General features: G+C 41.5%; 1 protein-coding gene across 1 annotated transcript in view; it reads right to left on the bottom strand.

The window, feature by feature from the left end:
• The window catches only part of LOC136865079 (LIM/homeobox protein Lhx9-like), a 197,055-nt gene that overhangs the window by 131,365 nt on the left and 51,058 nt on the right, over positions 1-14,632 (bottom strand). Inside the window, exon 2 of the mRNA XM_067142385.2 lies at positions 10,287-10,666. Within this exon, the coding sequence (XP_066998486.2) occupies positions 10,287-10,666 (380 nt within the window). The remainder of the gene's footprint in view (positions 1-10,286; positions 10,667-14,632) is intronic.

Below are 14,632 nucleotides of genomic sequence, written 5' to 3'. Positions count from 1 at the left end.
GGATATTGGCCGCACATAAGCGACTGCAGCTATCGAACTCTCTCCAATTATCAGTACTGAGACAGACTGATAACCTTGTCACCTACAACAATCACCACCATCAGCAACTCGGATATAGATGGGGCAGACTTGCTTACTTCCGCTACAAAACATTGCCTTTAAAGTAGTGTTAGCAAGGGTTTGATCGCAGTAACGTTCACGGAGACAAAGCCCTGGGGTCAGGGGCAGCGTCTTGCAGGTCGCCGGTGTTTGGAGATGTAATTGGCTGCAGTGCGACTCCCAGCTGTTGACTCTCTAACGAGAAGCTCATCTCCTAAGTCAACACAAATCCTACTCTCCACACTTTTTAACACCGACCATATGTCGTACGGCATTTGTAATTACTTAAGTGAGGGGGGTGAACCGCAATACTTGTGTCGGTAGGGTCAGTAACACAGCCAAGTATTTGAAAACAGGGGCTGATCCTGGCTGAAGCCGTTATTCTCATCCCCTTGGCCTGCAATTCTAAAGCAATAGAAAAACACGAAATGGAATAGAATAATTAATTACCAAACTCAGAATTCTATCAAAGATGTGAAAAATTTACGTTGTGAATTTCGGTTTCCGAGCAAGTTGGCTAAGTGGTACAAATTGTGAAGCTGTGTCATTTTATTTGGGAGGTGGCGGATATGCACTTTACCATCGATGGCGCCGAATATGGTTTTTCTTGATTTCCTGTTTTGTAATAAGGCACGAGCCGCGGTTGCTATATCCGCATTGTTAGACCTTTTCTGATTGAACATCCCCGAAAACCCATATGAGTTGGTGCGATGTAAAGCTTCTGGGAAAGAATAAAATCTTCGATTACGTTTACAAATCCCGTCCAAAAAGGATCATTTTATTATTATTATTATTATTATTATTATTATTATTATTATTATTATTCATATATATTCACAGCTTTACATCATTTAGGTGGAAGAGAAGCGTTTTGTATTCAAAATAACAAAACCTGTAGTTCGGAGGTAGGCTATCACATAATAAAATAATGATCTCAACTCTGAAATACCTAATCCTGAGGTTTGTTTATCTGGACTCTCTCGCAGACTGTCTACCTACAGCAGTGCGTTAAGCGACGAGGTCACTGTGCCTTCAGCACTACCCGTTCACTCCCTTCCCGTTCTTTCGGTACTGGAGGGGCCTTCAACACTACCCCTTCACTCCCACCCCTCCTTTTCAGTACTGGAGTGGGGCAGTGTTGACTGCTTATGTCAGGACACAATTTCTGTGCACGCGTGTACACATCCAGCTGCATGTGCCATTTTAACTACATACCAGCCCCCACTGCCGTCCTCAAATCTCTGGCAGTACCGGGCTTAGTGTATTCTAATACGGTTATTTTCTTGAATTTTTGTTCACTTTGTGTCATTTTCATAGTCTGTTCAGAATGTCTACCCGCTGTCTGTATACAGACTTCGGTTCGTCACTTTATCGACTTCTGAACCAGTTCCGACATTCCTCACGGAGTTTGTATTGCCTGATAGGCTTCACAGGGAGCTGATATAGCGTCGTTCAGCCATAATACATACGCATTATCACACGTCAGTGTGTCGGGTGCTGTTCTAGTCAATGAACGTATAACAAGCTGTCAACTCACAAACTAGGAATTTCCAGGCCTATATCTATAAGCGTACTAGCAAATGTACCCGTGCTTCGCTACGGTATTCTACAATATATAAGGCTATCGAAGTAAATTTATGTACATGAAGTGAATAAGAATTTTTTAATTGCATGTCTCTTGGCGTTATCCGAGAAAAAGCATAGGGAGGTCCACAGACGTTGTTTCCAATGTAAAGTGCGAGTTGCAGAGTTGTGATGATAACGACAGGTCCACTTGTTTGCCGCAATTCACTATGCGTAACGTCAGTCACATTTTGATGGGTAAATTTGTTTATAATCGGGGGCACCTATACCTAACGATAAAGAGAATCAGGTAAAAGAGTTTTTTTAAATGCACGCTCCCTTGCCTTCTGCTAGTCAAATCAAGGAATTATACATTACAATGATACACAGGCGTTGGAGAAGGACCCCATTCATATTGCTAGTTAAAGTCGATGTGGGGAGTACTGATTACAACAGCAGACGCCCTCCTGCTGAAAGTCACTATTGATTTGTAAAGTATTAATTACAATGTAAGGCACACTCCCTTCAAGATCGCTACAAATCGACTTAAATTAATAAATGTAGATCGACATACGGAAGTATATGCGTGTTCACCTTCATTTATAGAATAACTGCTACTAAACGGTGCATTCATATTGAAAAACGGATAGTAGTCTATGAAAAGACGCCTCTGGCCTCATTTAGCGATCTAAATGGCTGGCCCTATGATATTTCCTCGTATCTCGTCTATTTAAAGGCAAAATTATTTTAGAAACGTTGAATATGGTGAAATTTTTGTAAGGTTTTCAGACAGTGAATTACTCTTCAGATACTTATTGGACAGCTTCAAACATAGAATTTGGCTGGGTGGGCGAATATTCGTGTAGAATTTGATGATCCCATATTTCCTATAAGTGAATCAAAGCATCAATTATCCGTGTACAAAGTGCAAAATTTAGGTAAATCCAGAAATAGAGCCAAATTTAACGTATAAGGGATAGAGATACGACAAAAAGTCATAGGACCAAAGTTATAGATCACTCCAAATTGAACTGAGATTGTGCCATCCGTTTTGTGATGCGACTTACCGTTTAGCCACCAAGTACCTCGAAAGGAAGATCTGCACCGTCATTAAAATTGTCTCCATATTTCGATATTTTCCGGGAGTAAAATATAAAATGTTTAAACATCTCGTAATTGTTCCGTCGGTTACAGGCTAAAAGCTATAATTTTGCCAAATTTCAATTTTGTAACTCGTCTAGGAGATTGTGCTGCCATCTTGATGTGGGGGGGGGGGTTAAAAATTAGGAGTTTCAGTATACGTTTAAGCCCATGAAACCTATAGGTTATCCTTCTGGATGAATATCACCGACTGTGTTCTATGCAGATTTGAAACTCCCAGCGTGTCCTCTCAGAGAATTTTGAGAATTTTAGATTTTTCTAGGGATCCTGAAGTCATCAGTTTGTCTGGTAGCAAGTTTTAAGTTTTTAGGCTGCCTAGAATGGTCTAATTAATTCACTTCTGTTTTAATTTTTATGCCTTAATTTATATATATAGTACAGTATATATAGATCGCGCCGAACTGACTTCTATTTATTAATATGGATTATATTTCACCCGCTTCCGTAGTGGTTCTAGGGGCGTCTTACTCGCACAGTACGTTTTCCAGGTAGTAAGTCATACTTGAAAGTCATACGGGAACATACACATGTCCATTATCTCGGTCATTTTTGACAATTTATTTTTTCACCCTTTCTCACCCCCTATGCCAAAGGGGGCTGATGTTGGACTTTAAAAATCCGGAATGTTACTATTCATCTCAGCGACCCGGTAAACTATGGATTAGGCAGTATATTCGATTATCATTATTATATCCCACTCCCCCCTCCCCCTTAAGAGGGTAAAACTTTGAGTTTTAAAAAATCGGGAGTGTTACTATTCATCTCAGCGGCCCCGAAAACTATGGCTTCGACACTATTTCCGATTATTTTTAAATCTGAATCCCCTCACCCCCCACCAGAAAGGAGGATGAAATTGGACTTATAAAATATCCGGGGTCTCACCATTCATCTCAGCGACCCCGACAACTATGGATACAACATTAGTTTCCTTTATTTTTATATAACACTCTCACATTGCCACCCACCACAAAGGGGGCTGAATTTTATAAAATTCCGGAGTGCCATTATTAATCTCAGCGACCCCGAAAAGTATGGATTCGACACTATTTTCGATGATTTTTATATCTCAGCCCCTCGCCCCCCCAACCGCCCCTAAGGGTTACTGGTGTGTCCTACCTCCACGTGGTTTGTCTCCTGATACTAGAATTTCGAAGTGTACAATTCACCTCGGCGACCCCGAAAACTATGTATTCGACACTACTTTCGTTTAATTTTATATATTACTCCCCCTCGTGCCCACTCGAAAGGGGACTGAACTTGGACTTTAAAAAAATCCAGAGTGTCACTATTCATCGCAGCGACCCCGAAAAGTATGGATTCGACACTATTTTCGTTAATTTGTATATCTGATCCCCTCACACCCCCTCCCCTAAGGGTTCCTGTGCTGCCTTACCCCTACGTGATTTATCTCCTGATACTAAAAATCCGAAGTGTACAATTCACCTCGGCGACCCTGAAAACTACGTATTCGACACTATTTTCGTTTAATTTTATAAATCATTCCCCCTCGCCCCCCACCCCAAAGGGGGCTGAACTTGGACTTTAAATATGCGGAGTGTCACTATTCATCGCAGCGACACCGAAAAGTATGGATTCGACACTATTTTCGTTAATTTGTATATCTGACCCCCCTTGCCCCACACCCGCCCCTAAGGTTTCCTGGGCTGTCTTACCCCCACGTGGTTTGTCTCCTGATACTAAAAATCCGGAGTGTACAATTCACCTCGACGACCCAGTAAACTATGTATTCGACACTACTTTCGTTTAATTTTATATATCAGTCCCCCCTCGCCCCCTATCCAAATGGGAGCCGAGATTTGACTTTTAAAAAATCGGGAGTGTCACTATTCACCTCAGCGACTCCAAAAACTATGGATTCGATACTATTTTCGATTATTTTTTTAACTGACCACCGTAATTCCCCACCCCTAAGGGGGCTATAGGTAGCTTACCCCCACAGTGCTCGTCTCCAGATAGCAGATAATAAGTGTTCAAAATTTGATTGAAATTGCTCCAGTGGTTTAGGAGGAGATGTGTCATTTACACACATACATACATACATCCATTTTTATATATAGTACAGATAGATTTTATATATCACTCCCCCTCTCGCCCCCACTCCAAAGGGGCTGAACTTGGACTTAAAAATCCGGAGTGTCACTATTGATCTCAGCGACCCTGAAACGTATGGATTCTACACTATTTTCGTTAATTTGTATATCTGACCCCCCTTGCCCCCCGCCCCTAATGTTTCCTGGGCTGTCTTACCCCCACGTGGTATGTCTCCTGATGCTAAAAATCCGGAGTGTACAATTCATCTCGATGACCCCGGAAACTATGTATTCGACACTATTTTCGTTTAATTTTTTTATATCAGTCCCCCCTCGCCCACCACCCAATTGACTTTTAAAAAATCGGGAGTGTCAGTATTCACTTCAGCGACCCCAAAAACTATGGATTCGACACTATTTTCGATTTTTTCCTGACCCCCCTAACCCCCACCCGTAAGGGGGCTAGAGGTAGCTTACCCTCACAGTGCTCGTCTACAGATAGCAGATAATAAGTGTTCAAAATTTCATTGAAATTGCTCCAGTGGTTTAGGAGGAGATGTGTCATTTACACACACACATACATACATCCATTTTTATATAGGCCTATAGTAAGATAAAATGACTTTCGAAAGCGACTTTCAACCTATTAGGTTGTGTTACGTACATTTAGTACGTATTGAAGAGATGTTAAGTACAGAACAAAAATGACCAACCAGACACCAGTGGGAACCGTACTGCACTTAACATCTCTTCAACACGTACTAAATGTACGTAACACGACCTAATAGGTTGAAAGTCGCTTTCGATTACAATGTGGTCGTGAAAATTCAATATTCATAAGATGACTTTTCTTTCCAGTTTATGAGGATTCTATAGTATTCCTGAAAATATGTACCGTATTTTTGTTACACCCACTATAATAATTATCATAACCGTATTTCCTCATCTACCATTTTAACGTGATGCCATTTATGCTGTCTGCGCTTCAATTTTGACTTTCCAACTCTACCAGATAGTAGAGTAAATCAGATCTCTGTCCAGTAAACACTTCGAGGAGTTTTTCAGAGAGACTCTGGAAGGTGTAGGGGATGGCATTTCTGTAAATGAGGACCTAATTATTAACAACTTCAGATAAGTAGATGGCTCATTACTACTCGCTGAGGGGTCGATGACCTAGATGTTAGGCCCTTTTAAACAAAATTATCGTCGTCATCATCATCACCACAATCAATCAATCAATCAATCAATCAATCAATCAATCAATCAATCAATCAATCAATCAATCAATCAATCAATCAATCAATCAATCCTGATCTGCCTTTAGGACAGTCGCTCAGGTGTCAGATTCCCTATCTGTTGTTTTGCTAGCCTTTTAAATGATTTCAAAGAAATAGGAAATTTATTGAACATCTCCCTTGGTAAGTTATTCAAATCCCTAACTCCCCTTCCTACAAACGAATACTTGCCCCAATTCGTCCTCTTGAATCCGAACTTTATCTTCATTTTGTGATCTTTCCTACTTTTAAAGATATCACTCATCAACTACTCGCTGATAGTGCAGAAGGATTGCAAAGAATAGTTGATCGAGTAGTATCCTGAGTACCACTGAAAGATATAGAAAACATCTTAATACACTGAAAAAAGAAATAATGTTATTAGCTTTACGTCCCACTAACTACTTTTAGGGTGTTCGGAGACGCCGAGGTGCCGGAATTTAGTTCCGCATGTGTTCTTTCACGTGTCACTAAATCTACACAAACGAGGCTGACGTATTTGATCACCTTTAAATACAACCGGACTGAGCCAGTAAGTTGGGGTCAGAAGGCTAGCCCCTCAACCGCCTGAGCCACTCAGCCCGGCTGAAAACAAAAGTGATACCGATAGTCATAAGTAAGAGGTGTGACAATTATAATCCGATCTATGTCAATGGGAAACAATTGCTAAGCGTAGCCTATAGAGGACTGATTATTTACGATTTTGACTAAATGAGAGATGGGACCAATGTCAAGAAATAAAAGTCCACCGGGCTACTTGGCCGTGCGGTTAGGGGCGCGCACCTGTGAGCTTGCATCCGGGAGATTGTGGGTTCGAATCTCACTGCCGGCAGTCCTCAAGATGGTTTCCTGCTTCCTTCTCACTTCTAGCCCTTTCCTATCCCATTGTCACCTTAAGACCTCTCTGTGTCGGTGCGACGTAAAGCAAATTATTTAAAAAAAAGTCCGAATTGAGGGAGCTATTATGCAATCTGTAACCTTCATTTTAGAACCCCAGCCTTAAATGTCATGCCTTCTCCACGTTGTATTTCGGTGAGGAGGCATGGACACTAATGGCCGTAATAATTAAACGGTTACATGCCTTCGACCTCTCGTGCTACCTTCGTATGTTCAAAGTTTTATACAATAGCCTACAATTGAAAAACGAACTACGTCGCATGAAAAAACAATTAGAAGTTACAAAGACAATCAGAGAAAGGCCACATTTGGCCACATAATTCGTAATGAGAAATATATTTCTAACAAATCATACATCAAGGAAAAATAAATGGAAGAAGAGGGCCTGGGTGACGATCCTGGTTGGGCAACCTGTGTCAGTGGTTCAATACTTCATCAGCTGGCTTATTTAGAACAGCTGTTAATAGGGAGCTCCGGATCACATTGAACGCCATTGAAGATATGGCACTTCTAGAAGAACTACAGATCTTTCACATGCCCACATCGTACGAAATAGAGTGTTAAAAAGAATTTTCCCTATCATTCGGAAATCCAACTATCACTACCACGTTTAAAACCAGGATTTTAATTTTATAAAACCTTAATAAAGCTGGATGAGAGACGAGGATGCTAATGCAGTTGATATATCCGAATTGGATCATTTGAAAGAAAGATATTGAAAATCTACGCCCTCATTAAGGAAGAAGGAGCTCTGCGAATAATACAGATCGCCTGACGCTGTGACGTAATTAAAATATACAGACTAAGATGACGAGGGCGTGTATATTTTTTTTTTTTTTTTTTTTTTTGCTAGTTGCTTTACGTCGCACCGACTCAGATAGGTCTTATGGCGACGATGGGACAGGAAATGGCTAGGAGTGGGAAGGAATCGGCCGAGGCCTTAATTATGGTACAGCCCCAGCATTTGCCTGGTGTGAAAATGGAAAACCACGGAAAACCATCTTCAGGGCTGCCGATAGTGGGGTTCGAACTTACTATCTCCCGAATACTGGACACTGGCCGCAATTAAGCGACTGCAGCTATCGAGCTCGGTAGGGCGTGTATAGAGAGTAGTGATGAACAAATAAGGCAATTATAAAATACACCCCAGGAGGGAAGAGATGTGAAAGACCTGAACTCTGAAGGATTGAGGGAGAATGAAAAGAGACTTAGAGTGAAGGACCGGTGGACAGCTGCCGAGGATAGCCGAGGTCCAGGATGGGCGGCTGTACAGTAGAGCCACTGGCGATGATGATAATGATTACATATTATATTATATTATATTATATTATATTATATTATATTATATTATATTATATTATATTATATTATATTATATTATATTATATTATATTATATTATATTATATTATATTCTTCTTCTTTGCGTTTAGGCCATCTGTGGACCACGGTGCTTGTGTTCTAGCTGTGTTTTTGTCTTCGTCTGCCCCTTTTAGCATACTGGATTGTGTTCTTAGTGGCCTCTTGAGCCTTCCTGTTGGCCCAGTATTCCTTCATTTTCTCGCTGAATTCTTTCCTGCGCTCCTCTGACCAATTCCCGGCTTCTTTGTGGCTAGCTGATGTAAGGGATGTTAGGAAAGGTTTAGTTTTGACCATTAAACGGTATGCATTTCTGTCAGTAATGGCGGCTTGATTAATATTAAGCTCTGCAAGATCTTTGTCCACTTGTTTGGTCCAGTTGAATCCAGTAGCTTTGCCTTTGTTAGCAACCTTGAAGATCTTATGGGATAATCTATTAGGATCCATTCTGTATAGGTGTCCATAGAATGTCAGACGTTTTCTCCTGATGGCATCTATGAGGTTTTCTTGATGCTGGTAGAGCTCATTGTTGGGTTTGTACCATCGCCTTCCATCTGGTAGGATCCTTGGCCCTATTATTCTTCTCAGGAATTTCCGTTCTTGCACTTCCAGGGCTCTCAGTGGGTTTTTTAGTTAGGGATAGGATTATATTATATTATATTATATTATATTATATTATATTATATTATATTATATTATATTATATTATATTATATTATATTATATTATATTATATTATATTATATTATATTATATTATATTATATTATATTTGAGGTTACTCGAGCACGTGATATAATTTCACCAACAGAACTGCAGCATCGTATTCACATAGCACTACGAACTCGTACGGGTGGTATGTTGTGAAAGTGATAGGAGAGGATACTTTTTAAAATATTCTAGGTCCTTTGGCAATAATAATATTCGTACAGCTTATGATAGCGGAGATATTTACGATTTTAGGTTTTAAGTAATTATTCCCATGAGCTTCGTCTTATAGGCTACTACTGTAGCTATCAATGTGAGCTTCAATTATTTTGAATTTCTCTCGGTTATAAGCAAACTTATATATACCACCCTGAGTGCCTCAGACGATAGAGCAATGGCTTTCTGAGCTCAAGTTGACTGGTTCGATCCTGCCTCCGTCCGATGGTATTTGAACCTGCTCTAATACGCCAGCCTAGTGTCGGTAGAACTACTCATATTCGAGCCCCACTCTCGGCAGCCCTGAAGATGGTTTTCCGTGGTTTCCCATTTTCACACCAGGCAAATGCTGGGGCTGTACCTTAATTAAGGCCACGGCCGCTTCCTTCCAATTCCTAGGCCTTTCCTATCCCATCGTCGCCATAAGACCTATCTGTGTCGGTGCGACGTAAAGCAAATAGCAAAACAAAACAAAACAAAAAAACATTATCAATGTCCCGCTCCATTCGCCCGGATGTGGTTGGTAGAACTACTACGAGACAAAATACCGGGATCATGACATCTTAGAAAATTGCAAAAGTACTGTAGTTAGTGTGACGTAAAAATAAGTTATTATTTTGCAAACATGAAAAAGAATTAAATACTCGAAGTAAACAATCTTTCCGATGTTGAAGTTAACAAAGCCTTTGTGAGAGTGAAAATTTTTGTATCCGACTGTCCATCAGATATGTAGACCTACATATCAAATACACCTCCTTTAGCATTCATGTTAGGGTGCTCTTTTACTTTTAAAAATATATTCTGATATCGGCGATTCAGTTTGATGTCTTTGTGAATGCTGGATGACGTGTTCGCACACTCAGTCGTTCATGACATGTATGTAAGGAATAACATTGGTTCTACTGATATGCTGGAAGTAAGTGGCACTGAATCGAGCCTTAGCGTAGTGCAGCTACTCACCGAGCGCTGCGGTGGGTATTCGCATGGAGACGGGAAGATCGGTCGTCTCGTCAGCGCCGGGCAACTTCCTCTTCCTCGGCCGGCCCTTCTGCACGCCTCCTCCGCTGAAGAAGTGCGAAGGCGACCCGCCGGCCCGGAAGACTGCCTCCAGCTCGACACCCATGCCGCAGTAGGCGTCGTGGCTGTAGAGCAGCTCGTAGTGGGGACGGCAGTAGACGAGCCCATCCCTCATCCCAAAATGGTCTCCTTTGGCCAAGGCAACACCGCAAGAAGCGCACGTGAAGCAGTGCAGGTGATAAACACAGTCTCGCGCCCGCATCACCAACTCGCTGGCAGAAATACCGGCCTGACAGCGACCGCACCGCTTAACGGCGAACAACCTGAAACAAGACGAGAATATCACCAGTTTGTTACAAAGAAAATTATATGGCGTATGGCTTTTAGTGCCGGGAGTCCGAAGACATGTTCGGCTCGAAAGGTGCAGGTCTTTTGATTTGACACCCGTAGGCGACCTGCGCGTCGTGATGAGGATGAAATAATGATGCAGACGTCACATAAATCCAGCCCCAGTGCCAGCGGAATTAACCAATGCTGGTTAAAATTCCGAACCCTGCCGGGAATCGAATCTTGGACCCCTGTGACCAAAAGCCAGCGCGCTAACCATTTAGCCATGGAGCCGGACAGTTTGTTACAATGATTGTGACTGGTGAGAATCTAAAAAACAAGAGCAATCTGCAACAAAAGCACACCACTAGTCTGTTGCCGGGCTGAGTAGCTCAGACGGTAGAGCGTTGGCCCTCTGAGCCAAACATGTCAGGTTCGATCCTGGCTCAGTCCAGTGGTAGGTGCTCAAATACGTCAGCCTCGTTTCGGAAGCTTTACTGGCATGTAAAAACTCCTGCAGGAAAAAATTCCGATACCTCGGCGTCTCCGAAAACCGTAAAAGGTAGGTAGTGGGGCGTAAAATGAATAATATAATTTACTACTGTAGTTTGTTACAGCGATAGAACTCAGCGATGAACATTTCAAATTTGGTAGAATGAGCAGAAGGAATGAAATCTGTTACTGTCCCTTTCTTTAATTCACGTGGCAAAATTGGTACCCAGTAACTTGTCTCTCCTTCATCCACTTCCTTAGCTGAATGGTCAGCGTATCGGGGATTCCGGGTTCAATTCCTACCTGTTTCGGGGATTTTAATCACGTCTAGTTAACTCCTTTGGATCAGAGAATGAGTTTTTGCCATAATTCACACACGACACATCACCATCAGTGTAAACAGGAACACGCATTTGTGAATATATTCCTCACCATATGGGTAGGAAGGGCATCTAGTCGCAGAACTGGGCCAAGTTTATATCTGCGATATAACTCGCACCCATGACCCTACTAGGCTGGTAAAAACAGCCTCAGAAAAAAAAAACCTACCTGCTATGTATGTCATTCGCTGCAGACCTATATAAGAACTTACAGATTAGACTAACTAGGCCTGCTTACAGTTCTCTTCTCTGTATCCCATCGACGTTCGGAAGTTCGTGAATTAGACAAGTGTATGCCAGGGATTTTGGAGGACTGATGAAGTCAGTAATTTCGAACGAGGCTATGTAGGAATATCATTCTTCAGAGCAGAAATGTAAATTGATCCATTCATTATAAACGTAATTCCTTCACGAGAGTCGGCATTCACTTACAGTTAGACGCAATATTTGTCATCTATATTTGGTCTGCGATTGCTCAGATTGAAATGACGCGGGAGGCCTGAATGAGTCCACTGCAACATCCGGTGCTTCCGTCGGTTTTTGTGTTCCGTTAGCCTCGTAACATTATACCATAACCACGAGTAAGTCACGCGGAGTTCTCTGAAGTCGAGGTAGAAATACCAGTTACAGAGTCACGGTTTCACTAGCAAACGAATAAATGAAATGCCAATTTGAGGCTGTTATGATTATAAACTGTAGACTACGTGACCAATTTGTTATCGTTCTCTGAATTATTTATGATATTCACTCAAAGTTAAACGCTTATTTCCAGTTCCAGGTATTCCGCGAAGCGTATCTTATCGTGACAAAAATGCGTATATCAAAACATTCCCTGTTTATATATGGCCGACAAAATTTATTGTATAACTGACATACCAGCGTAATTTAAATGTTCTACATAAATCGTACGGGTGAAGAAAAGGAATGGCCTATTTAACAATGGAGCACTTTTATGGAATACTGAGATTGGAGACGAAAGAAAGGAAACACTGTGAAACCACATGGAGCATATTTGTAAGTAGCATGGCTGCAGTGTCTGAGAGTGTGTGTCGGTAATGAAAGTGGAACGTATAATACATCCATCAATTTTGGAAACAAGCTGGTAGGAATGTAGCGCTAAACGGTCTGTCATAATTCATTGTTGTGGGAAGAGAAGCACTGAGCCCACTCTTGCTCCAAGTTGTCGGCAGGTGCTGCAGAATTCCCTAGTCCGCCAGCCATTGTCTCGATAGCTTCTTAGGTTCTTCCACATTCCCAGCAACCCAACCTGACCTGCCCGGACATTCCTGCAACATGCGAGGCTTGTTCTTCTCTTTCAAACCAGACCATTGGAGTTTCAGCTCCTGAGACTATAGACATCTAACTGAAATCCATTCTTACTATCGATTAGCCAACTTGCCGTTATCATATATTCGAAAACTGGCTTATCTCCAAATGATGTCGATGAAGACTTCAATAGTGTGTAAACTCAAAAGATATATGGGATGTTCTGTTCAGTAAGGGCGAAATACAATTCAATATATTGACTTGGCCCTCAAGGGGCGACTTAAACGCACTCTACAGTGTGATGGCAGTTGTGCCAGACCTGTAGCTTAGATCCTTTCCAACAGAACAAAGATGGCCTAGGCCACCATAGCTCAATTGGTAGAGCAACCGCCGCGAAATCGGGAGGCTGTGGGTTCGGATCCCACTGGTGTCTGGTTGGCCATTTTTGTTCTGTACTTAACATCTCTTCAAAACGTACTAAGTGTACGTAACACGACCTAATAGGTTGAAAGTCCGTTTCGAACACAAAGGCTTGTTTCGAGGGAACGTATTTTTAAAGGATTTGTTAACAGATGTGCTTCTTCCATTGTTTGTCGGTTAAAAGGCTGCTGAGAGACAGAATCACTTAGAATCAAACATCTTGATCGTGAATCTAAGGTTAAAATAAAAAAGGAAACAATTTCACTTGTCAATTAAATGAAGAGTCAATCATATCGGAATAGACAAAAAAATTACTTTCTATTACAAAAATATGTCACAAAGCAAAATGAAAGAACATAAAGTTGGCATTAATGTAAATAATGAAGGGTAGGTTACATGTTTGTCTTAAATATACCCATTGTTTAAAATCTGGGACTTATAAAAGAACTGATAACGTGTGAAATGTGAATAAAGTACTTCTTAGATCTAATTGTGATGTTTAATGTAGTAATAGACAAGTCCTCCTCTGTGGTGTAGTGGTTAGTATGATTAGCTGCCACCCCCGGAGTCCCGAGTTCGATTACCGGCTCTGCTACGAAATTTGAAAAGTGTTACGAGGGCTAGAAAGGGATCCACTCAACCTAGAGCGGTCAACTGAGTAGAGGTAGGTTCGATTCCGATCCCAGCCATCCTCGAAGTGGTTTTCCGTGGTTTCGCACTTCTCCTCCAGGCAAATACCGAGATGCTACCCAACTTAAGGTCACAGCCGCTTACTTCCCTCTTCCTTGTCTACCCCTTCCAATCTTCCCATACTCCTACAAGTCCCTTGTTCATAATAGCAGGGGAGGCCGCCTGGGCGAGGTACTGGTCCTCCTCTCCAGTTCTATTCCCAGACCCAAAGTCTCACGCTCCAGGATACTGCCCTTGAGGCGGTAGAGGCGGGATCCCTCGCTGTGTCTGAAGGAAAAACCAACCCTGGAGGGTAAACGGATTAAGAAAGACAGAAAGAAAGAAAGAAAGAAAGAAAGAAAGACAAAAAGAACGGACTGTAATGAGAACAATTTGAATTACAACAAACTAATAATTTTTCCTTAGTTTCCGATTATCTGGAATTAGGAGAAGAGTTCTGTTCACGCGAACACATTAACAGTTCATCTACCCAATTTCCTCTATTATTAATATTCCTGAGAATATGTGCACTAAACAACTTCAGATATTCATGCACATGAGCTCAGAAAAATCTCGAAGTAAGCACTAAAAACGGGAACTTCATGGAGTAACATTGAATTGTTTGGCATCACGTTTCTTTTACTAATTCAACATCGCAATGTAATTTTTATACTCATAGAAGATTGAAACTGAATCGAATCACTACAGCTAAGGTCGCTGTGCACAGTTTAACGG

Source organism: Anabrus simplex, chromosome 1 (assembly GCF_040414725.1).
Source record: "Anabrus simplex isolate iqAnaSimp1 chromosome 1, ASM4041472v1, whole genome shotgun sequence".
Taxonomy (NCBI): Eukaryota; Metazoa; Arthropoda; class Insecta; order Orthoptera; family Tettigoniidae; genus Anabrus; species Anabrus simplex.
Note: the sequence above shows the minus strand (reverse complement) of the source record. Positions and strands in the feature narration are given on the sequence as shown.